The 27287-nt window shown below is 36.1% G+C and overlaps 2 protein-coding genes across 8 annotated transcripts in view; one reads left to right on the top strand and one right to left on the bottom strand.

Moving 5' to 3' along the window:
- RALGPS2 (Ral GEF with PH domain and SH3 binding motif 2) overlaps positions 1-27287 on the top strand; it is a 254358-nt gene that overhangs the window by 153930 nt on the left and 73141 nt on the right. The gene's annotated exons all lie outside the window — the stretch shown is intronic.
- ANGPTL1 (angiopoietin like 1) overlaps positions 13881-27287 on the bottom strand; it is a 33218-nt gene continuing 19811 nt past the window's right edge. For both annotated transcript variants that reach the window (XM_072648545.1, XM_072648544.1), the window contains 3 exons: positions 19207-19400; positions 17398-17668; positions 13881-16384 (listed from right to left, as the gene is read on the bottom strand). In XM_072648545.1, coding sequence (XP_072504646.1) covers positions 16197-16384; positions 17398-17668; positions 19207-19400 — 653 coding nt within the window. In that variant the 3' untranslated portion in view covers positions 13881-16196. The remainder of the gene's footprint in view (positions 16385-17397; positions 17669-19206; positions 19401-27287) is intronic.

Genomic DNA, 27287 nt, shown 5'->3' with positions numbered 1-27287 from the left:
ATAAACGTTAGCTCTAAAATTTGTAGTATATGTGTAAAAATCATTTAATTTCTCATATATAGAGAGTAATATAAAGATATTCATTTACTTCTCTTCCCTCTATGTACTGTCTTCTTTTAGAAAATGAAGGCCCCATCTTGCTGATAAGTAACACTGTACCAAATGTGGTGCTGAGTTTTAGTGCCTTTACTGACAGAAGATATGTAAATAGTTAACTGTTGCTAACTAGGCTTTTGTATTCATCAATCTTTACCTTTCCTACTGATTAGACAACAATGTAGGAACTGAATAATATGGTCTGATAGAGTATCAGACTGTGTCCAAATCCCCAGCTCTGAGATTTTCATTGTGATATAATAATAGTCAGTTTATATAATTTCTCTATGTTTTAATTTCCTCATCTGGAAAATGAGAATAGTATATCCTCTCCCTTTTTCATATGAATGTTGTAAGAAAAGTGATTTGTTAAACTTTAGGTGCTATTTAAATAAGAATTTTAGTAGTATTCTTGCAAGTTATAACAACAGAGAACCTTTACTTCCCTACCATCTATGGAATGCCCTGTCAGCCTTAAGAGATAGTGAAGAACTGTTTGGTAGTCAAGCCTTCTGTCCTGTTTTCAGGACTTCCATAACTGGAAAGAGTTCATGTACTGCCCCAAAAGGGGAGACAGCAGGGTTTCTCCCAGCATCACATATATTTCATAGCTCTCACATAGCTCCAGAGTTAGAAAGAGTGTGCTCTGTTTATTTCTGTTTAGTTGTACAATAGTCACCCATATATTTACTACTAGCATGTTTTCTTTAGGCATTTTGTTATTGGGGAATATGGGAAGAGAAAAGACGAGATGGATGCTCCTAAATAAGAATTGTACTAGGAATAAGCTAGAGCTAGAAATTTGAGGAAGACACTTTAACCTCAGAAACTAGGAACTTTGATAGACTTACACCCTTTATTTTACCATCTGATGTAACTGTGTTCAGTTATAAAAATGCTTTTTTTGGTAGGTTGTATCTGGGATGGTCTTTAAAATTCATTCTTCACAATTTCATAAGATCGAAAACATGGTGTTAAAAAAATGATTGGATAGAAGTCAGGAGGCATGGTTTCTAATACTGGCTCTACCCCTGGTATTTTTTTCAGTTCATTTTCTGTACCTCCATTTCTTAATCTATAAAGTAAGTAGTGAATTAGATGAAATTGGAAATGTCTTCCAATTTGAATATTCTGTTAGATGGGAGTCTACCCCCCATAAAATCAGTGTTCTACTGTTTAAAACAGAATGCTGCATTTTTCACTTTTCAAAGCAAAAAAATTGAAATCTTAGTCCACTGAAAATGAAAAAGACTGAATATTTTGAACAGTTGTGCCTGCTGATGCTGGGCAGTAATGCTGGTTTTGTTTTTATGTTAAAGAGGAAAAAATCCCTCCCCTCACACTTTCTTCCCTCCCCAGCCCCCAAAAAAATCCTGCCAGAAATATCGGCAGATTTTGGTACTGAATTTAGATGTAGGCATAATAGTAAATAATAAATTGTTGGAAAGGTATCAGGAAAGCTCCCTGATAAAAAATAGTTCCTCCACTGGCCTGACGTAATGTCTAAAAATAACTGTAGTTAACCATTCCTTTAGGTAAAGTTATTGAAAGCAGCTATTAACATGAAAAGATCTAGGTGAGATTAAAACATTATTATTTGGCATTATGTATTAACACAAAGAATTAATGAGTTACCTTAGTACTCACATTGTGGATCATAGGAGAGTGGGACACAGAACATAAACATTTTATATGGAAGTAGGAGGAGCTTTCACACAGAAAGAATGTTGAAGATGACTGTGAGATGAGAGGGAAGACAAGAGCAAGCACTTGTTAAATACTTGCTGTGTGCCAGGCACTCTACAAAGCGCTCGTTAGAGCCAAACAACCTTGGGATGCAGGTGCTATTATTACCTGCATTTTGTAGTTGAGGAAACTGAGGCAGAGAGGGTCACCAACAACAAGTGTCTGAAGCCATATTTGAGCTCACGTCTTCCTGACTTCAGGCCAGCACTCTGAGGATTAAAACGAATACCTGGAAGTGTAAGCTAGAGTGGTAGACAAGAGAATGTTAGAGTGGGCAACAAGTAAAGGAGAACAGATTATCAGGAGGATTTTTTGCTCCAGAAGTTTTGCTTAGGACCATAATAGACAGGGGTATTACTTTACTGAAATAAATTATGAAACAGAATCAGTCTTGTAATAAGAAAATATTCTTAACATGTATGATAGGTTCAGAGTCAGTATGACCTGATAAATAGAAAACTGCTTTCAGAGCCAGGAAGAACTGAGTTCAAATCCTGCTTCTGAGGTGTTTTGACTTTGTCCCTCTTAAGTAAAGTCCCCTAGAGAACTCTCTAAGACTATAAGTTGTGGGGCAACTGGGTGGTTCAGTGAATAGAATGCCAACCTGAAGTCAGGAGGACCTGAGTTCAAATTTGGTCTCAGACACTTGACATGTATTAGTTGTGTGACCTTGGGCAAGTCACTAAACCCCAATTGCCTTGCCTCACCCCTGCTTTCCAACCCTCTTCCCTACAAAAAAATAAAACTATAAGTTTCAAAAGAGTTACTGCCTGGCATTGGGAGAGGGAATCACAGATATGGGGCAGAAATCAAAATGGGCTAAATTACTAAAGAGAAGGAGATGTCCCAGCCAAGTATCTTATTCTTATCTAGGTCTTATATGTACATATATATGTACAGTGTACACATTCTAATATGTCCGTTGCCCTTTAGATTTCCTAATGGTTTTGTTCATTATATTAGCTTCATTGGGGAGACTTTAGATAAACATGTTAATTCTTTCAGAGTATTAAGTACTTTTTTTCCTATCAGAGTTTGGAAATTACATTGATGTGCAAAATTTCAGCTGTGTTTGATTTATATTGGAATAGTCCTCATGGTATTATTCCAAACTGTTTATCTGTGTTTCTTTTTCTTCCCCAATTGAATTTTATTAGCATTTTTTTCAGACAAAATAAAACAAAGTTTATTAAAGATTCTCCATATTGGGTTGATTCAAGCAGCTTCACCATTTGTGACGCTTGTATTGACAAGCCACAAGTGTCAGAATCTAAGCTAGATAGAATTTAAGCATCTTCAGAGAGACAAGAGGGATCTTATATACAGAAAAGTTGTGTGAGAGGTCTGGGTGTGGTCTAGTAGTCTGGAGTGGTGGGAGGAGGGGTTTAGGGAGGGTCTTGAGGAAGAGTCCAAGAAGGATCTTAGTGGGACTAGAGTGACTACAAATCAGAATCTACAGAGTGGAATCCTGATGTGATCAAGGGTTTGGGAAACTACTGGAGGCAATCCAGAGATAACAGACTATGGAAGGCTGGGGTGGGAAACTGGCCCGGCCATCCTAACTGACAATGGAGGGCCTGGGTAGGTTAAGGGTAACAGATTTGGGTATGAAAAGCCAGATTAAGTGGGAAGATTCAAGGAGAGTTTTAAGCAGGTTCCCAGAGTCTGTACCCCATTATTCTTCCCTCAAACAAATGGAACCCAAATTCCTTGAGGTAAGGAGCGAAGGTCTCTGCTTCTGAAATTGCTTCCTACTGACAAGGGGTGTAGAACTGCCCTTGCCTTGCTGAGTTCCATTCAAGGGGTACATAGCCTGAGTTGTCATCTGGAAGCTGATGGCTTTCACTTGGGAAAAGACAAACCTGGCAAGGAGGTTAAGCAAACAAAGACCAAACAGTCACGAAAAGAGTACAGAGAAAAGACAATTTCCATCGCATAAAACACAGTTTTTCTGGAGGGAATTTGAGATGACTATGGCAAGGCCAAAACATAAAAGGACATGCTTGATAGGGGGATTTTTTTCAGCTATCCCCTTTCTTTCCAAATTGCTCCATAGTCATGTGGAACATAGAGAGCATATTTTGAGTCAGTAAAAACTTTTACCCTTTTATTTTCCCTTAGCCCTAGGTTTCTGGTGCATGCTATAATGACTGCAGCAGCCACAGAGTCTATCAATTAGTATTTTTACACACCTGCTTCATGCTAGGTACTGGAGATACAAAGACTTGTATTGAGGAGATCACATTCCTTTTTTTCTTTAATAAAAGATTTGACAATTTGTCAAATTACAGTATATCAATTGTATAATTTGTTTTGCCTTTGTAATAAGGATGGGATCCTTGAACTGTCTTTTCATTTATTTTTAAATTTTTGTTGTGTTTTTATAGCACTTTCATTTCCCATTATATTCTAGACTACCCTTCTTCTACTCAGCAAGCTATTCTTTGTACCAAAGAATAACAACAAAACTTTAAAAAGTGAGTTTCTCATTTCGCAGCACACCTCACCAATACATGAACTGTTCCATCCTCGCAATCTTCTATTTCTACAAAAAGTCTTAAGAGCCACACTACATAATCTCTCACTGATCACTAGAATTAGTATTCAGTTTTAGTTTTATTGCTGTGTGTACTGTTTTCTTGTTTCTCTGTAGTCCCTGCTTACAGCATTGGCTCATCCAAGTCTTCTATGTTTCTCTAAATTCTTAATAACTGTCCTTACATTTAAGTACCTATAGCCAGTTGAGGGACATCTCCTTTTCTATTTCTTTTCTGCCACAAAATGTTCTGCTTTGAATGTTTTGAGGCAAATGCCCTAACCTAGGGATTTTTGAATCTAGAAGTATGGACATTTTTGTCATTTTTATAGGACAATTACATATTGTTTTCCAAAATGGTTACAGCTCTACCAGCAGTATAATGATGTGTTGATTCTTTTTGCAGTCCTTCCAGCATTGCCAATTTTCTTGGTATGGGATACAGCCTGTTATTTGTATTTCTCCTACTATTAGTGATTTGGAACAATCTTCCATGATGCTATTTGAGAATTTATAATGCTTTTGAGAACTATTTGCTCCTTTCCTAATACCATTTATCTATTGAAGAATGACCAAATTATTAGACATAAACATTCAGCCAAGTAGCAAGATACAAAATAAACCTTAAAAAAGTCAATATATATTTCTGTGTAGAAAGAATCTCAGAAGGTGCAGCGGGAAAGCAGACAGTAATGAATTTTCTCTACTGTCATTTATGATGATAAAGTCACGTTCATTGCTGAATGTCATGGACTTTGATGACTAGAACTTTAATTTTCTAGGTCTTTATTAGCTGTAGTACCCACAGAAACAGGAACCAGGCTACTTTTCCCCAGGGATTATGACCTTGTGGGGTAGAATCAGGATCAGTGGTCTTGGGATTGCTGCCATTCCCTGGGTCCCTAGATAGTAGATAGTCAATAAACAGTGTTAGTGGTGGAAAGAAAGGTAGGCCCCTTCTCCACAGTAACTACTCCCCTCAGTAATGACTGTGAGGGCTTAGGTAGGTAGAAGGGCCAGTGATCTGAGATGCATTCCTATTCCTAGAACTCTTAGATTCACTTTCATGGGTTTTCTTCTTTGGTAAATGAGAAGTGGCAGTGGTTGAAGTGATGGTGAAGCAAAATTGACTGACCTGCCACCTCGCATCTCTCCCTTAGGGTGCTGTCCTACTTCAAGTAGGCTGACTTCTCTGCCCTGCAAGTGGCAGTTCATTGGACAATTTTGAAACACCTACATTGTGCGGAGAACGCAACATGGGTATTGTGAGATGGATTCATTGCATTTAGAGCTTGAAGGGACCGTAGAAATTATCTTGATCAACATAAGATATGTCCTGATGGAGCTTACAGTCTAAGAGTAGGTTAAGACAAACAAATGACTATAATTCATGCTCTTACATGTTGAAGTACATTAAAAAATTACAAAGCAAAGTACTGTGTGAGGTCTGCGTGAGTGTCAGAATTAAGTAGGAGGACAGAAAATTGCAGGCAAAGATGGGGGAGTTTGTCTTGAGGTCTTGGGCATGAAAAAGTTCTGAGTGATGAACAGTCCCAAGGTTTGCTGTGCTTTATAGAGATGAATTAAAAATGAAAATTATTTGAACTGAGGAAGTTGAGGAAGAAATTAAAGCTATCTATAGTCATATGTAAAAGTACTCTAAAACCACTGTTGATTAGAGAGATGCAAATCAAAACAGCTCTGAGGTACCACATCACACCTATCAGATTGGCTAACATGACAAAGCAGGAAAATGATAAATGTTTGAGAAGATGTGGGACAGTTGGAACACTAATTCATTGTTGATGGAGCTGTGAGCTGATCCAGCCATTCTGGAGAGCAGTTTGGAACTATGCCCAAAGGGCTACAAAACTGTGCATACCCTTTGACCCAATATCGTTTCTAGGACTGTACCCCAAAGAGATCATAAAAATGGGAAAGGGTGCCACATATACAAAAATATTTATAGCAGCTCTCTTTGTGGTGGCCAAAAACTGGAGATCAAGGGGATGCCCATCAATTGAGGAATGGCTGAACAAGTTGTGGTATATGAATGTAATGAAATACTATTGTGCTATGAGAAACAAGGAAGACTTCAGAGAGGCCTGGAAGGATTTATATGAACTGATGCTGAGTGAAAGGAGCAGAACCAGGAGAACTTTGTACACAGCAACAACCACCATGTGCGAGGAATTTTTCTGGTAGGCTTAGCCCTTCACAGCAATGCAAGGACCTGTGTGGGATGGCTCAGGTCCCTACATAAATCAGTTACTCAGAGGCCTCTCAAAGTGATGACAGAAAAGAGATTTATTCGATTCTCGAGAAGCGGGGCTCACCTCTAGGAGTAGGAAAGCCGAAGACAAAGAAAAGGACAGTGATTTATATAGACCCTAACTCAAGTCCCTCCTCCCCCCACTGACCATTATCCTCATTAGCTGAGAATATGGTCTTACATTCTAGACACGAAATCTAACCAATCCCTTTTGAAATGAAGACATCGAGGAATTATGTAAGTTTTGTCCAATCATTGAGACCCTAATACACTACACAGTTTTATATCCTTATATGGAACTATTCTATTCTAAAAATATTGTAACCTTGAGCCTTTAGGCCTTACCTCACCCCTGGGAGAAAAATTACAATCTGAGGAGTCTTCACTAAGTCTGTCCCACTCAGACCTAAAAAATTCCCAGTGAAGTCTTGAAGCAAAACTTTCCACAACCAGAGAAAGAACTATGGAATTGGAACACAGAATGAAGCAGATTATTTTCTCTTGTGTTATGTTTTGTTTTGTTTTGTTGTATGGTTTCTTTCTTTCATTTTAATTCTTCTATGCAACATGACTAAGGTGAAATTGTATTTAATAGGAATGTATGTGTAGAACCTACACATACATGTGTAGGAAGTCAAAGAATTTTGAGGTCAGGAAGTCTTATGACTTAACATGAAGTTCACAAAAACAAGCAGCAGTGGATGGGATAGAGAAGGGGATGAGGAACAAGATGTGGAAGCCAATTATAAAGGTCAGAGAATGTCCTAAAGGGCAATAGTCAGTGTTCATTTCAAAAGACAGAAGATAGTTGACATTGGGTGAACAACAGTCTGGAAGAAGTAGTGTCATTTAAGCAATGAATATATTTGTTTTTATTTGTCGTGTCACCCATTAGAATGCAATCTCATTTTGAGTAGGAATTGTTTCATTCTTTGTACTTGTATTTCCAAGGCATAGTGCTGCCTCTTTGCAGTTCCTTTAACAAGTTACTGTATCTCTGAACTAGGTGCATTTTAATTAGCTGTCCTTTAGGTCTGGACTTATCTTCCTCCTCACCTAGGCCTCTTGACTTCCTCCAGGTCTCAGCTAAAATCCTCACTTCTGTGTAGAGCTTTTCCAGTCCCTTTTACTGCTAGTGCCTTCCCTCTGACAACAACCTCCAAGTTTTCCTATATATACATACATACATACATATGTACACACACATGTATGTGTATATATGTGTATATCTTGTTTATACATATTTGTTTACATGTTGTCTCCCCCTTTTAGTTGTGAACTCCTTGAGGAGCCTTTCTTTGTATCCCCAGTGCTTACTATACTAAGAGGTGCTTAATAAAGGCTTGTGGCCTTGACTTTGCCTCTGTTCTGTCTGCCTTCAAAATAATGGCTGGTGTGCTGACAAAACTCCTTTGGTTCTGATCATCTTAACTCTGAATCAAAGTGGAATAAATTACAAGAAATAGAAGATGTTTTCTTGGCTTTCAGCATCGTTTTCTCTGAAAAATAGCCTCTTCTCTTGGTTTATGTTCAAGGTAGGATCAGTTGTCCTGGACAATATGGAGGAAAATTCCTAGAATAAGATGCAAACATTTTTCTGGAGAGTAGTGGTTTGGCATATCTCAAGGAAAAATTTGCTTTATGTGAGAATTATTGCTCTAAATCTGAAAATCATTAACAATACTCATTTGTTATTGTCATTGGAGAACAATCCTAAGATGCTGTGTTGAGGGATTTGGCACAAAAGTTTTCATTTTGCTGCTGAGAGAGGGAAAAGTAAAACAGTGTACTTTATAATAGAATGGAATATGATAGATATATCTTTCATTTGCAGTTCTCGTCATCATTCCTCTTTCACTTGTGTAATGGGAAGCTGTAGTAGCTCAAACTGTATGTTGCTGTAAGAAAAAGAATTTAACTACCCAAAAAAGTGAGCAGCAGTAGTTCTGTATATTCCTACCTGGTGGTCACGTGGAAGATTTGGATTGACAAATTTCATAGTATATTTTAAAATAATTTCTGTACTTAAATATGCTTTGATTTGAGTTGAAGAAGAGTATTTGAAGTGTTCAAAACACTCTTCCTTTTCTTCCCCCCCCCCCACTTTTAAGGGAAATGTTTATAGCATTACATTAAAAAAAATTATAGAGGATCTCCTGCACTAGAGTGCTTTCAACCTTTCTTGACTCTTCCCTATCAACTTCTGTCTGTCCTATTTGCACTTTTTAATTAACTCTTTACCCTTTCTTCCTTGTATACTCTTTAAGGTAAACTTCATCACATGTAGGCATTCTTCCAGTCTTGCCTTTCTCTCATCTGCCTTGTGCTTTGTGATTGAGAAATATAAGTGCTTATCAACAATCTTCTCAATTATTCAAAGTGATAATTTTCTCTTTTTGTGTGTGTGACCTGTTTTCTACCTTCAGGTGTAAATAACAATCTCAGAGTTGAAAAAGAAGTTATTTACTGCAGCCTGTACACAAACAAGGATACCCTGTACCTTATACGTGATGAGTGGTCAACACAGTTTTTGTGGAAGTTCTCTAGGGCAGCTTGGTGGTACACAGTGCAGAGCACCAGACCTGAAATCAGAAGAACTGAGTCCAAATCTGGCCTCAGATACTTACTAACTGTGTGATCCTGGGCAAGTCACTATAACCCTGTTTGCCTCAGTTTCCTCATCTGTAAAATGAGCTGGTGGTAAACCACTCCAGTATCTTTGCCAAGAAAACTCCAAAAGGGAACAACTAAGTGAAGGAGAAATTTGCAACTTCCCAAATCTGCCCATTTCATTTTTAGATGACTCCAGTTATTAGATAAAGCAATATGCCCCTCACGTACATGAAACGTGTACAGAATTAGAAGCAGGTTCAAGTCCTGCATCGAACCTGACAGACGCTGAGCATGGGGAGGTCACTTAATCTATTAGTGTCGCAATCAACTCTCTAATATTATTGGTGGAAAGAATTACTGGCCAGGAGTTCCCCTTTTCCTCCTAAAATTTATTAGGAAGGTTTTACTTAGATTAAGCCTAGACCTACCTTTCTACACCTTCCACCATCCATTGCTTTTTCTTCTGTCTTCTGATTACAGGCTCTGGGATAAATTAATTAGATGGTTAAATTTTTTTCAGTAGCTTTACAAGTTCTTTATTATTGAAGTAGTTTTTGAAGAATTTTTTTTATTGTAGTATTTTTGAAGTGACTAGCTTTGTACTAGCAATTTTATTCAGAGATTTCGAATAAATATTCCAGGATTTCTGCAGCTCTAGGTAACCAAGGAAGGTTTTTGTGTTTTTCCTTTGGTGAAATTACACTGAGATTAAGCACTGACAAAGACTTGTTCTGTTTGAAAAATCATTTTCAAGCACCATACTATCAAAACATAAAAATATCAAAGATTATCCTTTTTGCTTATTTTCCTTTTCTTACTTTGATTTGTGGGTGAATCACTATCCCTTTCTTTGATGAGACTACATGTATATTTTCTTCTACAGCTGGAATAAAAATATTTTCAGTCATTTTGTGTTGGACTCTGAGAAATAAACTGTAACTAAACTGGCAGTTAGTCATACTTATTTCTTTTTTTAAAGCCAGAAATTACATCCTTGTTTTCCATGACTTCATTTCTTTTTGGGTTGGGTGGTAAGTTTGGGATTTTTTTTTAACTTTTGCATTCCTTTCTATATATTTGTAATTCTTTTAACTTTGATTTTGTATTCCTTTGAAACTTTGATATACATTAAGAATTCTTATACAAAGTAGCAATAATTGAATAATTTAATTCTCATTTCAGTTTTTTTAGGTTTTTTTTTTCCCCTAAAGTAACTGGCTTTCAGTCATTCTTCCAGTTGATATAGGTTTAAGCAAGTTTTAAATTTTTTAAAATAAAAATAATAGCAAAAATACCCATAACCCAATTCTAATGTACTTAAACACATAATCTTATTTTACTTGTGTTTCAAACAGCATCAGAAAGCAGAAAATATGAATATTTTCTCTTTTCACTTTTAAATTGATGTTTCTAGTTTTGAGTGTATTTTTCACAGTTTCTCATCAGAGGACTTTACAAAAATCTTTAATATTTTCTGTCCAACTGGTGAAAGTGAATAATATGGATTTATTTTTCTAAAATTTTTTGTATTTTTTTCATGGCAGTGCTAGCAGAGTTATAGTCTCAGGAAAAGAAAGTTTACAGAAGCTACTATATAAGACAGAGTTTAAATCTGTAGAACATAGTGGTCCTTATCTTACTGTTAAGGAGGAGGTAAGTGATTTATTGTTTCAGGTAGATTTAAATGTCCAGGTCATAGAATATCATTTATTATAGTGCATTTATAATTATTTCACAGATAGACTTAAAACATTTTCAGATACTCTTGTACCATTGTATTTTCAGCATCTTCTATGTATTTAACATCTATGTTGTCTTTTTTTGTTCTTGGTTGTTGTTGGGTTTTTTTTGTTTTTGTTTTTTGGTGTACAATTATTATTTCATCAGCCTCAGAGACCATTGTCACTGAAATCCTCTCCAGTGATGGACATGGACAACTAGCTCTCTTAGTCTTAAGCAGTTGTCCGGGGCACTGAGATATTAAGTGAGCATTTTTTATCCATTACACAGTTGAATTTCCTAGATAAAAGAGAACATTGTACCAGTGCTTATCTTTACTTTTCAGCCCAAATTAGATGTCGTCTTCTTCATTCTACACTTTTAAATAAGTACACACGTACACGTGTATGTGTGTGTGTATACACATATCACTATAAAATTCTCAATGGTTAGCTAAGAAGTTTTTTATTTTTTTAAAAAGTGAAATACTATGGGTTTTGGACAGATGAAAAGCTGATGATAATGTTTTAGATTTTAAAATATTAAGTTGTCTAGTGAAATTTGACAACCAAAATTATATTTATATTCCCCCAAGGACTATTGAGATACAAACTTTCTGATTCCTCTAAAAGATAAAATAATTTTGTAACAGCCAAATTTAATGATAGGTTAAAAAGGTTATTCCACTATAAACCTATATTTCTTCTCAAAGTTTTTGCCAAAATCTTTTTCCTGAAAAATTTCATGGTAAAAAAGTAAATTTTTTTCATTTTGGAAGAGCTTTTTTGTTTGTTTGTTTGTTTGAATCTGAAGGAAATAATTTGAACCATTCTTAAATCAGATGGGGAGTGCATAATCCCTTAATGCTAACTAAATTCTTTCTCTCCTCTCTCCTGTTCTTTTTTCACCTTTTTCCCTCCATATGTCTTTTTCTTTCTTTCTCCCTGCCTTCTTTTTTTCTCTCTACCAAAAAGTAGGTCCCATTATATTGTTTCCATTTGAGACCATACTTGCCAATAAATTAGGCTCAGATCAAGAAGGAGGCATCAGTTATGGCATAATGGAAAATGCTTATTCTGCTGCTTACCATCTTTGTAAACTTGGGCAAGTTACACCCTGTTTGAGCCTCTGTAAGACGAGGGGGTGGAACCATTTGATTTTTAAGGTCTCTTCAGCTCTATTCCTACAACACTATGAACCATAAGCAAAAAAGGCTAATGTATTGCATACTTACAAGGCTTTTAGGAACATCTCAGTTGATTACAGTTGGAGAAAGAGCTAGATGGGAATAGGCATGAGACATGCAGGACTAAAAGGTGGCAATAAGAGTGTGAATATTTCAGCTATTTACTATATTCTTCCCCACTGCCAAAATACTCAGTTTTCGTATGGGGCACATATCAGACTGTTGAAATCTGTTTCAACAAAACCTCACCACAAGATATGCAGTGGTTCTCTTCAAGTTGTTTCTTGACTAAATATACAGTCAAGCTGTTAATAAAAAATATATTAATGATGGTAATCCAAAAGAACATTTTATTCTGTAGTAGCATTCTCTCATCAAATACTATGCCTCTTTTTTTTTATGGTGGACTTTTTATTTTTTGTGTTTTTCCTGAAAGGATTTTCAGTAAAGCCTTATTTCACACACACACTAACAATGATGCAGAGCACCTGTTTCCCAGATTCAGGGAACACTGTGCCTTTCTGAACCAGTTTATAGATTCACATAGAGCCTATCAGAGCACCTCTTCTCACACTCCTGCCAACATTACCTGGTGTATCTTCTTCATCTTTGGCCGCCCTTTTGAATGGACACGGAATCTCAGAGTATTTTACTCTTGTCAAATAGTTATTGTCATCCATTTGTTTCTGTTTGTGCTTTATCTAGTCTATTCCAGTGATCTGCTTTTTTTATTTTATAATTTATACCAAATAGTTTTGATGCTGAATGCTTTGAGATCTAGAAATGCTATTCTTCCTACATTTCTCTTCATTATTTCCTTTATATTTCTTATTCCATTCCTCTAAATCAGTTTGTTAGTAAAGCACTCTCATGGTAATTTGATTGCTGTCATATTAAACCAGTCGTGCTTTTAGTAGGATAGTCAATTTTATTATTTCCTCATGGATTTTGTTGTTGCTATATTACTACTGGTGTGATTATTTGAGTTTCTTTGTTGATTCTCTAGAAGTTTCTAAGTAAGCCATCATGTCATCAGCATGTAGAGATAGTTTTACACCTCATTGTGCTTCTTACTGCTCTTACTAACATTTCTAAAACTCCAGATAACCAGTTCCCATAGATACAGGAATGGTTAAACAAATTGTGGTGCGTGAATGTCATGGAATATGACTAAGTAGCAATGAACTGGGTGAATACAGAGAACCCTGGAGAGTGAAAGCGACAGACAAAAATTCTTTTTTAAAGAAAGCTGTATTGGAACAGTATAGGCCCAAGCAAGGCAAGGACAACCAACCACCAGAGGAAACCAGAGCAGCTGAGTTCTCATTTGGCTTGTGTTCTCTCTGCCCAGGAGAACAACTTTTGAACTGGAAAGGTCAGGAAAAAGAATGGCTGACAGGGAGAGAATGTCCCAGATAAGTAAAGAGATAGTAAGACACTACCTAGTTACCTGGCCCAGAACTATCAGGTGTTGTTGCTGATGGCCTCTACTGATATGGAAGGACAGCAGAGAATGGGAAGGGTACAGCAAGGCTGGAGAAGGACAAAGGCTCTAATTTTCAAAATAAAAAGGGACTGGAGTCTACAAAATATAAGCCATTCATCTTGACTTTGATTACTAATGACTAGTTACTAATAATTACTAATACTAGAGTGCATTATAAAAGAGAGTGAAATTTTCGAAAAGATCACAGAGAATCAACACAACTTCATCAGAAACAGACCATATCAAACTAACTTTATTTCTTTTTATTTTTGACAAGATTGCTAAACACAGGTAGATTCGAGAAATGTAGATATAGTTTACCTAGAGTTTAGCAGGAAAAGGAAGGGAAAAAGAGTAAGTGTTTATAAAGGCACCTACTCTGTTCCAGAAACTATGCTAAGCACTTTTTACAAAGATTCTTTCGTTTGATACTTACAACAAACTTAGGAGGTAGGTGCTGTTATCATCCCCATTTTACAGTTGAGGAAACTGAGACAGTCAGCAGTTATAAATGGCTTGTTCAAGGTCACACACAAAGCTGGTAAGTTTGAACTCAGATCTTCCTGATTGTGCTGTACTCTCCCACCAGCTAACTTCAGCTGATGAAATATCTCTGCTTATTCTTGCTGAAAAAATGGAATGATGTGGGCTAGAAAGTAATGTGATTAGATGAGCTTTGAGTGGGTAGATTTGCCAGATTTAATAATCATTAATATTCAACTAAACTTGATAAACATTAAATTTCTGCTTTGTACAAGGCAGTGTACTAGCCCCTGGTAGTAGAAAAACAAAAATAAAGCACCCTGCTCTCAAGGATTTTAACAGTTTAATGTCAGCTTGGAGATGATCCTGAGGTGGGGTACTCCAGAAATTCTCCACTAGGAAAATGTTCTGTGTGACATATTCATCAGTCATAGAGCGTCGGATCACAGGTTATTTCTTTCATTTTACAAAAGAGGGGTTAAGGCTCAGGAAGGATAAAGGGACACATGCTGGTTGTACAACCCTAGGCAAAACACTTCATCTCTCAGTACTCTAAACAACTCTGTAAGACTGTAAATTGCAGAGAATGTATTGATCTGCATTGGTAGAGTGAGTTTTCTCATTCAGGAATTCCCTGTACCATGAAATCACAGGTTCAGTCCTGTGTTCCTCCTGTTTTATTTCCTTCACTTTATTTTAGGAATGATTTTTGACAAAAAATAAAATAAAATAAAAAAGAATGGGGACTAGTTTGGTGTTATTTCCTATGAAGATCAGCTGAAAGAACCAAGGATGAGGGTGTTCAGTTTAGACAAGACTCAGGATGAGCATGATGGCTGTCTTCAAATACTTGAAAAGTTGTCATGTGATTGGATTTTTCCTACGTGTATTCAGAAGGTAGAATGAAGGGAAATGAGTGAAAATTATAGATGCAAATTTAGAGTTCATATAAAGAGAAACTTACCAGGAAAGCTGTTCAAAGGTAATACTGGCTGCTTCAGGGTGTCCTGACAGGTTGCTGTAGGGAACTAAGTCTGCTAAGATCATTTCCAACTATGAAATTCTGTGATTCTATCTACCTGTCTCCTTGTGTTTTTTACTCACCCATTGCTCATAATTCTTTAATAAAGCCTACTTTTCTATAAATCTGTAGAAGGATTGTCATCATATCCCCATTCTTGAGTTTCATCCCCATCCCTTAGCTGGTGATTTGGGTTGGTTTGGGTTGGATTTTTTAGAATGTGTATGCCCAAGATCTTTTACTGATCTGCAGTCATCTATAGGCACCTTACTATCCCATTCACCTTTTGGGGATGTGCTTTTCAGCTTGTAATTGCCTTTCCTAAAGTATGTCACTCAAAAAAAATACCATTGTATTCTTTCAGAATATATCTTTCACATAGAAAGATAGTAGTCCCTACTTGTGCTTTAGGCGAAAAAATATTTATAATTTGTCTAGTCAGGAGTTTAGATTTAATCTTGGCATGTAAAAGGCACAACTGCAGTTTGAAATAACTTTTATGTTTTATTTGGTGAAAAATATATTTCTACTGGCAAAACTAGAGTTTTTCTCTAATTTCCTGTCTATACTTTTAGGAATCAAACTCATTAATTCATTGAAAAATTAAAAATTTTTCCCAGTGGAAGTTAAAGCATAATCTTATGAAGATTTTAAATAAGCTGTTAAATATCTGAACATATATTCAGTTTTGCTTTAAAATAAACAAATATTTGTTTTAAGATAAGGCAAATATTTACATTTTAGAAAACAGTCTGTGCTTTGAAGACCTCTTTTTTTAAGTAACATAGACTTGAGAAGTAACAGTTTGTGGTACATACACACATACACACATACACACACACACACGTATATTTAAGCCCTGTTAATTCATAAGAAGCTGTATTTTTTTTTTTTAGTATCACAGTAAAAATAGTTATAAAAACAGTTGTCCTGCATTTACAGGTATAAGTTGTGCAAAATAAAAATGTACACTTAACATTTAAAATTTTGGGAACTAGAGCATTAAAATTTGTGTTCATTAAATGGAAAATTGCCTCTTCATTCAATTGGTCTGATCATCATTTGAACTGCTCTCAAAGAATATGACCCTCCACGGTACTCAGCCCAAAAAATCCCATCTTGGTGCTTGCTTCTGTAATGGCCGCCTCTATACCACACTCCATTGAGGTTAGAATGTGCACAAGCGTTATACCACCAGCCGCCTTTGTGAAAGTGGGCACAGTTTCCTTCGAGAAAAAATAAGCAAGATGTTAGAATGAAAGTTTTGTTCTTAAAGAAACAGCATTCTGAAAACTGTCCACAGTGGTTTGTTGTCTTGGAACCATCTAAGCCCAGTCTTTGATACTTATTTCTGATTTCATTTATTTCAGTAAGAGACACACAGCCTTTTTTTCCTTTGTCAATGCCATTGGTTGTTTTAAAGAGCATTTTCTTTTTTGAAGTTCTTCACTGTGAAGAGATGTGCACACCTTTAGCTCTGACTTCAGTTTATTTGTGCCTGGTAGTGCTATGTCACCTCAACTTTTAAAGAGATGACTTCTTCTACTCAACACAGCACATTAAAGGGGAGCAGGGCTTGTTCCAATGGGGGAAATGCCATTTCTAGTGGATTAAAGGAAATCAAGCAAAGAGCTTGCTGTTATTCCCTCCATAGAAGAAGCAAAAAAAAATATTGCATTCTCAGAGACTAAATAAGGGTGGAGAAACACCATTAGAAGCTAATTAGACTTTGAGAAAGTTCGTTTTGAAGTTCTTGCTTTTGTGGAATAGCAGCTGAAAACTTTCATTGTTCTTGACTATAGGATTCTATGTGTATATGCACAGTAGACATGCTTTAAACACAGATAAGCTGATAGATAGCTTAAATTGCCTATGCCTCAAGAACTGTAATTAAGGGCACAAGTAGTTCTACATAAAACTACCTCTATTCATTCTTGTTTTAAGTGGGTAACTTGGGACTGTCCTTTTCTGGAAAAGAAACCCTGTTTATCTGAATTAGCCATTGGAACCTTGTTGTTCTTGGAACCTGTGCCTCAGGACTCAGAAGTGAGAATCTCATTAATCTAAGCTCAAATTTTTGAGAGGTCAGGAGGGCCTGGCGTTCTACTGAATTCTGTCCCATAGCCTAGGCTTTCAAAGCAAAGTTCCAGTTGGACACCTAGAAGAAAATGATGATACTGCTGTCAGAGTCTATATCAGGTACTGTTTTTTCTATGCATCGTGAAATAAAACAATTTACCTGTGTACATATCTTTGTCCCTATCCAGCGTAGTGAATTGTTTGCCATTGTGCCACATCATAGAATCCCCAGCATTTCCTTGATAAGTTCCCAGACGTAATCTATAGAATTCGTTTTCAGACTCCAGGCGAAAGCTACTATATTCTGCATAGACTTTCTTATCACTCCAGTCTTCCAATTCAATTAACAGCCTATAATTATCTTGATTAGTGAGCAGATAGATATTTTCCAGGCCCAGCCAGTATTCTCCATCAACGTTTCCAAATCCTTTCTGTTAGTAAATAATGCACAATTATACATACATATATATATATGTGTGTGTATATGTATATATAGCACCTATACATGTATAAATTGTAGGTATATTACACTTTTCCAAACCTCAGATTTCCTTGAATACATCCACACAGGTACTCCCTCCACTAGTGTAGTTATAACTGAGGTTGAGGAGGAAAAGAGAAGAAAGAAAAGTAAGGGTGGGAAGTGTGAGCAAGGATGGGATTGACACAGCTGCCTTTAATATCTACCGGTAAAACAGTATGAGTATGGTTTAAAATTTTTCTTCTGAACTCTCTTCAGAACTACTAAGAAAATTAATTGGTGAATACACCTTCTTCCTCGAAAACTTTTTGCTTCTCTAGAACACAGTGTGGGACCTAATGACATTCATGTGATGTACCATTTAGTTTGGTGCATTGCTATCTTTTGCCTAGAACAAATTCCTTTTTGTTTAATCTCTTTACCAAACTTTTATATCCTTAAATTGGAATTAACTTAAAAAAATTTTAACCATTTAACTTGAACCAGGATATTTAGCATAGCATAATAGTGTGTTTAAGTTTGTCTACTTAATAATACATTTGTTAGTACTAGGCATTAGGGAATTTATTAATATAAAAAGATGAAATGGTATTCTTTTTCTTCTATTATCATAATTGCAAAGTGAACCAAATTATATTCCTATATAAGCAAGGCATTAACCTTCATTGTTGAATGTTTGTAGAGTATACAACTAGGTTGTATGTAGGATTTGGCAAAAGTTTTCTTAATATTTTAAATTAAGTACCTCCAAAGGAGTTCCATTTGTGGACTATTTTCCTCTTTATTACATTTCCTTATTGTTTGTGATAATCCACAAAACTTGGAAATTTCCACATTTTTTTTTAGTGACTCAAACTTTTCTATTTCTGAAATGATCCAATTTTAAAAACAAGAATAAAATTGGAATGAACTAAACATTTTATTTTATTTTATATTATTGGAAAATATAAGCTAAAATACATTCAGTCATTTTGTTGTCAGAGGTGTAGAGGAGATTAAATGTTTCTTTAAAGTAAGTAGTCATAAGACAGGATATAATTCTTCAATTTTTTGTAGGGTTTTTGTTAATCTTTTCCTTAAACTACGAAAGACTGTATTGTATATACTACACAAAAAAGTGAGGATAATGTAACAATATGTCAAAGTACTGGGTAAGGAAATCTAATACTTAATATGTCATTACTCTTTTCCTATGTGACACAAAGGTTATGGTGAACTTGTAAATAAGATGGCATGTGTTATGTCTCTTTAGAGATGAAACAAAGAGCTCTTTCTTACTTATTATTCTAGTTCTTTTTCTCAATTATAATTTTAACTTATCAGAAACTGAATTAACAGGCATATGAATTTGATAAATGTCAGTGTCACATAAAAGGTAGGAAATAAGTAATTATTTTTAAAACATGCCTCTTGATTATGCCACAGAATGGTCATTATTACAAAAAATATGCTGCCTGATTCCCCCAAACTCTGAATGCTCTTATTTACCTTATAATTTTCCCAGTTTCTGAAGAAGTTGACTGACCCATCTGTCCTTTTTTGAATAACAGTCCAGCCTCCAGGATCCAGACTGTTCTCACACCACAGCTGCACAGGCCCATTGCTGTTTTCAGGTTTGATCATATAAATGCCACTAACAGAATGACCAGCTTCTTTGGCTTGCTGACAGTCTTTGAAAGGTCCTGTGGTTTTAAAACAATTGGTTACAACTAGAATAAAAGTTAAAAATCATTATCATGAAGCACTGTGTTAACAGTTTCTACTAAGGTTCTTTTCCTCTGTATTTAGTTTTATATAACAGATGAAAATGCCCCATGCCCTGTAAATTGCTATAGTAACAGAAATTTTTAAAAGCCCGCGATTGTTATCAGTACTTCCCCTCCCCAACCCAAACCCTCACTCTGAAGCATCAAGTTACTGGAAGTTTTTTGTTACGCCTCTTTATGATATTATTCTGGAATTCTCTGCTGTGGCATTCAAACTATCTATACCACTGTCCAGATGAAAGGGAAGAGAGGAAGCAGGAGGTCAACAAGTTTTATAACCCTTTATACACGCATGTCACCTTCTGTGTGGATTTTGTGCTCTTTTAAGTCTGAGAGATTCTTAAAAACAAAATGAAGGTTTGTGGGAAAGAAGAGTATGAAGAGCATGGAATAAATTTATCCCTTTTTGCTATATAATGTAAATGGTTTTACTTTTATTAATATATCTTGTATTACTGTAGAAGATCACTAGCCAGGAAGTTGAGACCTGGGCTCTGGTCACCATTCTACCACTGCCAGGTTTCCTCATCAGTAAAATAAACAGATTTCATCAAATAATGTCTAAAACCTCTTAGCTCCAAAGTTATGACTAAACATTTATTGAGCACAAATACAAAGAAGAGTTGTTACACTGAACATTAGGAGAAACCTGGATTGAAATTCTATTCCTTTACCATAGGAAGCCAGTTGACCTCCCTGTGCCTTCCATTTCTTTTACTAAGTGTTAGAGATAATAAATTGTGAGAGTTAAATGAGATACCCCAAATGCTTAGCAAACCTTAAAGAACTACATAAAATTTTGCTATTATTAAATAAGGCACTATGTTAGGTCATGTTGGAGAAATAGATGGAAGAGATATTTTTTTATCTCAAAATATTCCTTTGCATTTTTATAGTCTATAGTCTTGGCAAGTTTATAGTTTTGTTTGTGTAGACATGATCATAAGTTTTTCCATTACTAGTTTTTGAAGCTTGTGGCAAAAAATCTGTTTCTTAATACAGAAAGGGAAACCCAGATAAAGATTGAAGGTGTCAGAGGAGATGTTTGAGGTATCTGGGTTCTAAAGTAAGTGATCACAAATGAAGAAGGAAAGGGATAGAAAGAATTTGAAAAACTGGATAAGAGACTAAAATAGAGTAAAATGAACAGTAGTGCAAATTCTATGTTGAGGTGAAAGGATTTGAAAGTAAGATGTTAGGGCATATAAAATGTTGGATTTAGCCCTTATATTGGGCAGTAAAAATGGTTTTCATTTATTTCAGTCAGCTAGCAGATGTGCAGTGTGGTATAGTAGAAGTTCACTAGCCAGGGAATTAAGCAATCCAGGAATATTCTTTTTAATCAGTCAATAAATGGTAACTTAGGGTCTCTTCCCATACATGGAGTACAGAATAAGTATAAGATATAATAGCTTTACTCAAAGGGTTTGCTATAGATTTGGAGAAGCAAAATTGGTTAGACGTATAAAATAAGAAAATAAACAGATTCTAGTCTATATAATCCCTCTTCTCATTACCTTTGAGAGTAGGTAAGAAGTACTCATGGGTAAGAGAAGTTGAGAAAGGCTTTGAATGGAAAGGCTAAGGCTTGACATGAGCCTTTCAAGATTGGATACTGACTGAAGAGAAGAGCGTGAAAAACAGATTCCTATGTGTCAGTTATGCAGAGGACAATGAGGGTGGTGATGATGGAAACAGAAAGGCAAAGAAGACTGAGGTTTGTACAGTAGAAAATAGGAGGCTATATTATACTCTTCAGCAGTGGAATCTATTGACCAAGAAGCCTTTATTAATTGCCTACTTTGTGCTGGCTGAATTCCCAGATATTACAGATTCAAAGACAAAAACAAAAGAGTTCCTGCCCTCAAAGAACTTAAATCAATCAACAGAGATGGTGCACATATATATATGTAGGTATAAGCAGAATACACATACAAAAGAGATACAGGGTAACCATGGCAGGTAAAGCCTAATAACTGAGGGGCCACTCAAGACCTCATGAAGAAGATGGTAATTGATCTGAGTCTTGAAGGAGATTAGAGATACCACGATACAGTGATGAAAAGGGAGTGTATTCCAGGTCAGGTTGGGAGCGAGGACTTCGTCTGTAAAGACACAGGATGAGAGGTGGAATATTGGATTGTTAGGTTGGATTTGATTGTATGTGGAGAGGAATGATGAGTAATGAATTGGGCCTTGTTATGAAGAGCTGTAAATGCCAAATCTAAGAGTTTGCATATGATCTTGCTATGATTAGGAGGCTACTAGAGATTATTGAATGGGATGAAGGGAGTTGATCAGACCTTGTACTTTAGAAAAGATAAATTTGACTGCATTTGGGTGGATGGATTGGAGTGAAGAGAAACTTTAGAAAGGGAGACCAATGAAAAAGTTGATGCAGTTGTCCAGGGAAGAGGTGATAAGAGACTGGCCTAATGAAGCAGGTTTTTTGTTGTTTTTTTTTTTTGTAATGTCAGTCCATCACCAAATTCAGAAAATATAAAATATATTCAGATCAAAAAACAAAATGCATCTACTTTTTCAGTCATTAACACCATTTTTGTCATTTCTATTAAGGTTCATAATCAGAGATGTTTGTACCTGTATAGAAAAAATGTTAAATTTAGAATTTGTCAATAAGTACATACTAAGTTTTTGCTGTGTGCCAGGCACTATGCCAATGTTGGCGATATAAAAATAGGCAAAAGAATGGTCCCAGCCCTCAAAAAGCTCCCATCCTAATGGGGGAGACGACTATGTACGTCCAAAATAGAGAGAGGAGATGGAATTTAATTTCCAAAGGGAAAGCCTTCTGCAGAAGGTAAGATTTAAGATGAGTTTTGAGGAACCCCACAAAGCAAGGGTGGAAAGGGAGAGCATTGCAGACATGGAATGAAGTGTAGTGTCTGGTGGGAAGAACAAGAATACAGTGTCACTGTGTTGCTGAGGACATGAGAGGGAATTAAAAAGAAGTAGACAGGAAAGGTAGGAAGGGCTAGGTTGTGTAGAGATTTAAAAGCTACTTAGTAGGGAAGACTTTGATCCTGGAGGCAATAGGAAGCCACTAGAGCTTATTGAGTAAGGAGGGTATGATTTTCAGACTTTAGGAAAATCACTTTGACAACTGAGGGAAGAATGGATTAGAATAGGGAAAGACTTGAGGCAGGAATGCCAAGGTGTAAGGTAATAAGTGCCAGCACTCGTGTGTGGGTGTGGGTGTGTGTAAATATATAGAATTGCCCTTTCTGTTTTCACATATGTGTGTGTGTGTGTATATATATATTTTTTTAAATGTATTTGTGCATGTATACTTGTGTGTATATGAGATATTGTGAAAGTGGAAAGAAAATGTGGCATCCACGTTTCAATACATGTGATAAATATGAGTGTTGACACTGAGGTTACAAGCCTGGGTGCCTGTAAGGATGGTAGAACCCTTAGGGAAGTTTGGAAGAGGGGAGAATTTTGTGGGGGAACAAAGAGAAGAGAATGAATGAGGTTCTGTTTCCAGAGGACCGGAGGTTGAATTATGAATTAGTCTGTATTCTGTTACTACTCGTGCGACGTTGGGCAAGGCACTTGATCTTTCAGGCATCAAATTGTTCATCTTTGAGTTGAGAGGTTTGGATATAAAAGCCTCCAAGATCCTTGACAGCATCATGGAGACATGGGCTATGATAGCCTGGTCCAGTTACACCAGCTCCAAATATATGATTCTGTGAAGTCATATATTACTCAAAAATTTGTAACTGACAATTTCTAATCAACAATTCTGCCACTCTGATCAACTTTTACTTTTAAGTTCTTTAAAAACATTCATTTGGTGCTACATTTTAAAGTAACCATAAGCTGTCATGATCATGATTCATTGGATTATGAAATACTTTGCATTAATTATTTCAATCAGATGCTACATTTTATTATTTTTTTCTCCACAACTTCTCTTCTTTATTATGTCTCCTCTTTCCAGTCACAGCCATCTTCCTGATTTAGGCCATCAGCATCTCTTATCCTGAACTACTGGAATAGCCTCCTCATTCAGTTTTCCTACTTCTGTTCTTGCCCTATTCCAAACCATCCTCCACCCAGCTGCCAGAGTGATTTTCCTAAAGTTTGTCTGGCCATGTCACATGCTACCCTCCTTTCCAACTTTTACTTAGTAAAATCTTTTGCACTAAGATGACTTTCCATTTTGTGTGTGTGTATATGTGTGTCTTATCTATGTCTATCTGTATAGATGGTATCTCCTCCATTTGATTGAAAGGGTAGAGACTGTTTTTATAAGTGTTTACTAATTTATACAAACTGTGTTGTAATAATTTGGTTCCTTTTTAGCCCACTTCTAGAGAATTTTGTACAAGTGTTACTGTCTGTAGGCCTTTAAGTAACTCTTTACTATCTGTGGTTCCTTCTTCATTCCTATTAATTTCCAGTATTGGAATAGTGTGGTTGTAGTTTTAGATTCCTTGTTATTGGGTTCTTTCTTGGGGTGGAAAAACAAAACTTACCATTGCCCAGTTCCCAGGAGAGATTTTTGAAGAACCCTCAAATATTTTCATTTGTTGCAGAATAACTCAGATGTTGCCATTCAAGAAGCATTTAAAATAATGTCAATTCATTCTTAACATCAAGTCAGAGAATATTCTCCAGAAATGTACTTTTATTTATCCTCTGTCATTAGGTCACCATGAGTTTTCCTCATTTATAAACTTTATTTTGCTTCTATTAGGTTTGTTGCTTCACTTCATTGAATTCATTTCCTAATTATCTAAAGAGAATAGATAAAATGTTACCTAAGGTCCTTCTAAATTCTGAATTTCTCTGTTTTTATTATTATTAGAAAGGTTTTCATGTTGTTGATTTGTCAATGTGAGATAAATATGAAAAACTAAACTGTTAGATTTAGAGAATATTAGAGCTGGAAGGCACCTCAGACCATCTGGTCCAGCCCTTACCACGAATAACACATAAAAAGGACATAAGATCAAAAGGCCCCTGGCATGATATGCCAACCTCCTGTAAAAACTAGTTATGAAAGGACATGGATCAGATTCCAGCAGGATGAGAAATCATGAATAGATTGTAGTGATAACCATTAGAGAGAATATCCATAGCAATCAGAAAACTTCTACTGAAGTAGATTCACCTTAAATAAGGCAGAATATGGGCTCTTTCACAACTGATTTCAATGAGAATGAGGTTTTGTTTTCAAAGGACATGAGGAATAAGTATTCCTTCCACAATATGGGTAGCTGTAATTTAGAAGTATGTCTCATAGGTTGCTATGACTGAAAAAGTAATTACCTAATTTGAAATAAGCCTTAACTCCATCAATTTTAACATCTCCCTAATGAATTGGCCTCTGTACTCACTCAGTGATTATTCTAGTCAATCCTTGTCTTATGTCCTCAATCCTGACACAGCACTTCTCTCTGAGCTGGTGCCTTCCCCCTTCCTCCATGCAACTAAAGAACTTGCTTCATATTTCACTAACCAAATTTAGGCCATTCACCCAAAGAGCCCTATTTTTCCTCATTTCACTTCATTCAGATATCTCCCTTCACTATCTCCTCCTTCATCTGATTTCTTCTGAAGGTCTGGCTCTTCTTGCCAAAGTGAACTGCTCTATATGCATCCCTGGTCTCATCTTGTCTTCTTCAGCAGATTGTGTGCTCTATCTCCACTTTTTAATTTTCAGTCTTTCTTGCTTTTTTCATTGAATCAGGGAAGGAATAAAGAGAAGGAGAAAATTTAGAACTGGAAAAAAAAAAGTCTGTACTTTAAAAAAAATAATCTTCAATCTTTCTATGTACTGACTCCTTCCCTGCTACCTACATCCTCATCCATGTCTCACCCATCCTTAAAAAACCTTCACTTGATCCGACCATCCTTGCTAATTTTCATACTTTTTTTTCCCTTATTAGTGAAACTCCTTTAAAGTACTACTTCTACTAGGTGGCTCCACTTCTTTCCTCTCACTCTCTTAAAGCCTTTGTAGTCTGGCTTTTAGCTTCTTTATTCTGTTTAACTTCACTCTCCAAAGTCACCAATGATCTTTTAATGGTCAGATCCATTGATTTGTTCTTAAACCTCATCCTTCATCTCTTCAACATTTAACAGTGTTGATCAGTCTCTTCTCTTGGACACATCTCTAGGTTTTCATGTCACTACTCTTTCTTGGTTTTCCTTCTACCTATTTAGCCACTCCTCCCATCTTCTTTGCTGTTCTAAATTTAGGTTATTCTCACTAACCATATCTCCCTCCTTTCTTTTTCCTCTACTATCTTGACTAGTGATCTCAGCTCCCATAGGTTTCAGTTACCATCTCTTTGCAGATGAATCTCAGATTTATATAGCCAGCCCTAGTTTCTCTCCTGAGTTCCAGTTTCACATCACAAACTTCCCTTTGGATGTCTCAAACTGGATATCCCATATGTATCTCAAACAACATATCCAAAAGAGAACTCCTTATCTTCCCCCTTTCCAAACCCACTCATCTTCCCAACTTTCCTCACTATTGAGGACTCCACAGTCCTTCCAGTCACCCTGGCCTAACCCTCAGTGCCATTTTTAAGTCCTCTTGTGTACTCACTCCGAAGATCCAGTCTGTTGCCAAGTTTTGTCATTTCCAACTTCTCAATATCTCTTGTATAAGTCCCCTCTTCTACAATTGCCACCCTGGTGCTAGCCCTCATCATCTCACACCTAAGCTACTGCAATAACCTTCTTGTTAGTCTTTCTACCTCATCTTTCCCCACATCCTCCATTCAGCTTTCCAAGGGACCTTCTTAAAGAACAAATATGATCATGTATTTCACATACAAACACTCTCTCTTCCCCTCTTTCCCTAACCCTCCCCCTTTTCCTTTCTCCCTTTTTCTCTTCCTCTCTCTCCATAAACTCCACTGACTGCCTTTTGTCTCCAGGATCAAATCTAAAATGCTCTGTTTGGCATTTAGAGCCCTTTATAGCCTTGCCCCTTCCTATCTTTCCAGTTTTCTTTAACCTTACTCATTCCTTATAATTCAGTACTTAAATCTAACCACCTCTAAGAGTCCATTTCTGGTCTCCTATAACCTTCAACTACTTGTGAGATTTACTTTCATCTGTTCTACATGTGTTTTATGTATATATATGCATATTTGTTTGCATGTTTATTTCTCCATTAAAATGGGAGGTCTTTGAGGGCAAGGAAACATGTTTTTGGTTTTTTGTGTATCTTTAACGTTGGCACAATGCTTGGTACATAATAGGTGTTTAATAAATGCAGTTAGCCAACTGACTTTCTGAGGCCTTTATTTTATTGTTATGATAGATTTGTGTTGTTTAAACATCTGAATGTTACTATAATGTCAGTGCCACTTCTGATATTGATTTCCTGTTTTTAATCACTGATTACTGGTTTTAGTAGTTCAGTTTTGAAAATTGTATCATTTATACATTGTATCTATTATTCTTCCTACTTTTTACTGATTCTGATCTTTACCCTAGTAAGTTGGTGATTTGACTATACAAACAAGTATTTCAGGGATAACTCCCTCATCAGGAACAAGGATTTTTCTCTCAGTTTTTTTTTCTAAAATCGTTTCATCTTCATTATATCTAATACCAGCCAGTTTTTTTTTCTTAGAGAGAGGTTCATAATATGAAAATATGAGATTTCTCTGTAATCTATAAATCTGTGAGTACTTTGATTCCTTTTTTCCTATAACATACTTTCTCGTATTTCTCATGTCCTTACATTTTCCCAGCTTTGCATTGAAGTTACCAAGCATCAGAATATATGTTGATTTAGTTTGGGAA

Source organism: Notamacropus eugenii, chromosome 2, assembly GCF_028372415.1.
Source record: "Notamacropus eugenii isolate mMacEug1 chromosome 2, mMacEug1.pri_v2, whole genome shotgun sequence".
Taxonomy (NCBI): Eukaryota; Metazoa; Chordata; class Mammalia; order Diprotodontia; family Macropodidae; genus Notamacropus; species Notamacropus eugenii.
This window is presented reverse-complemented; position numbering and strand designations above follow the sequence as displayed.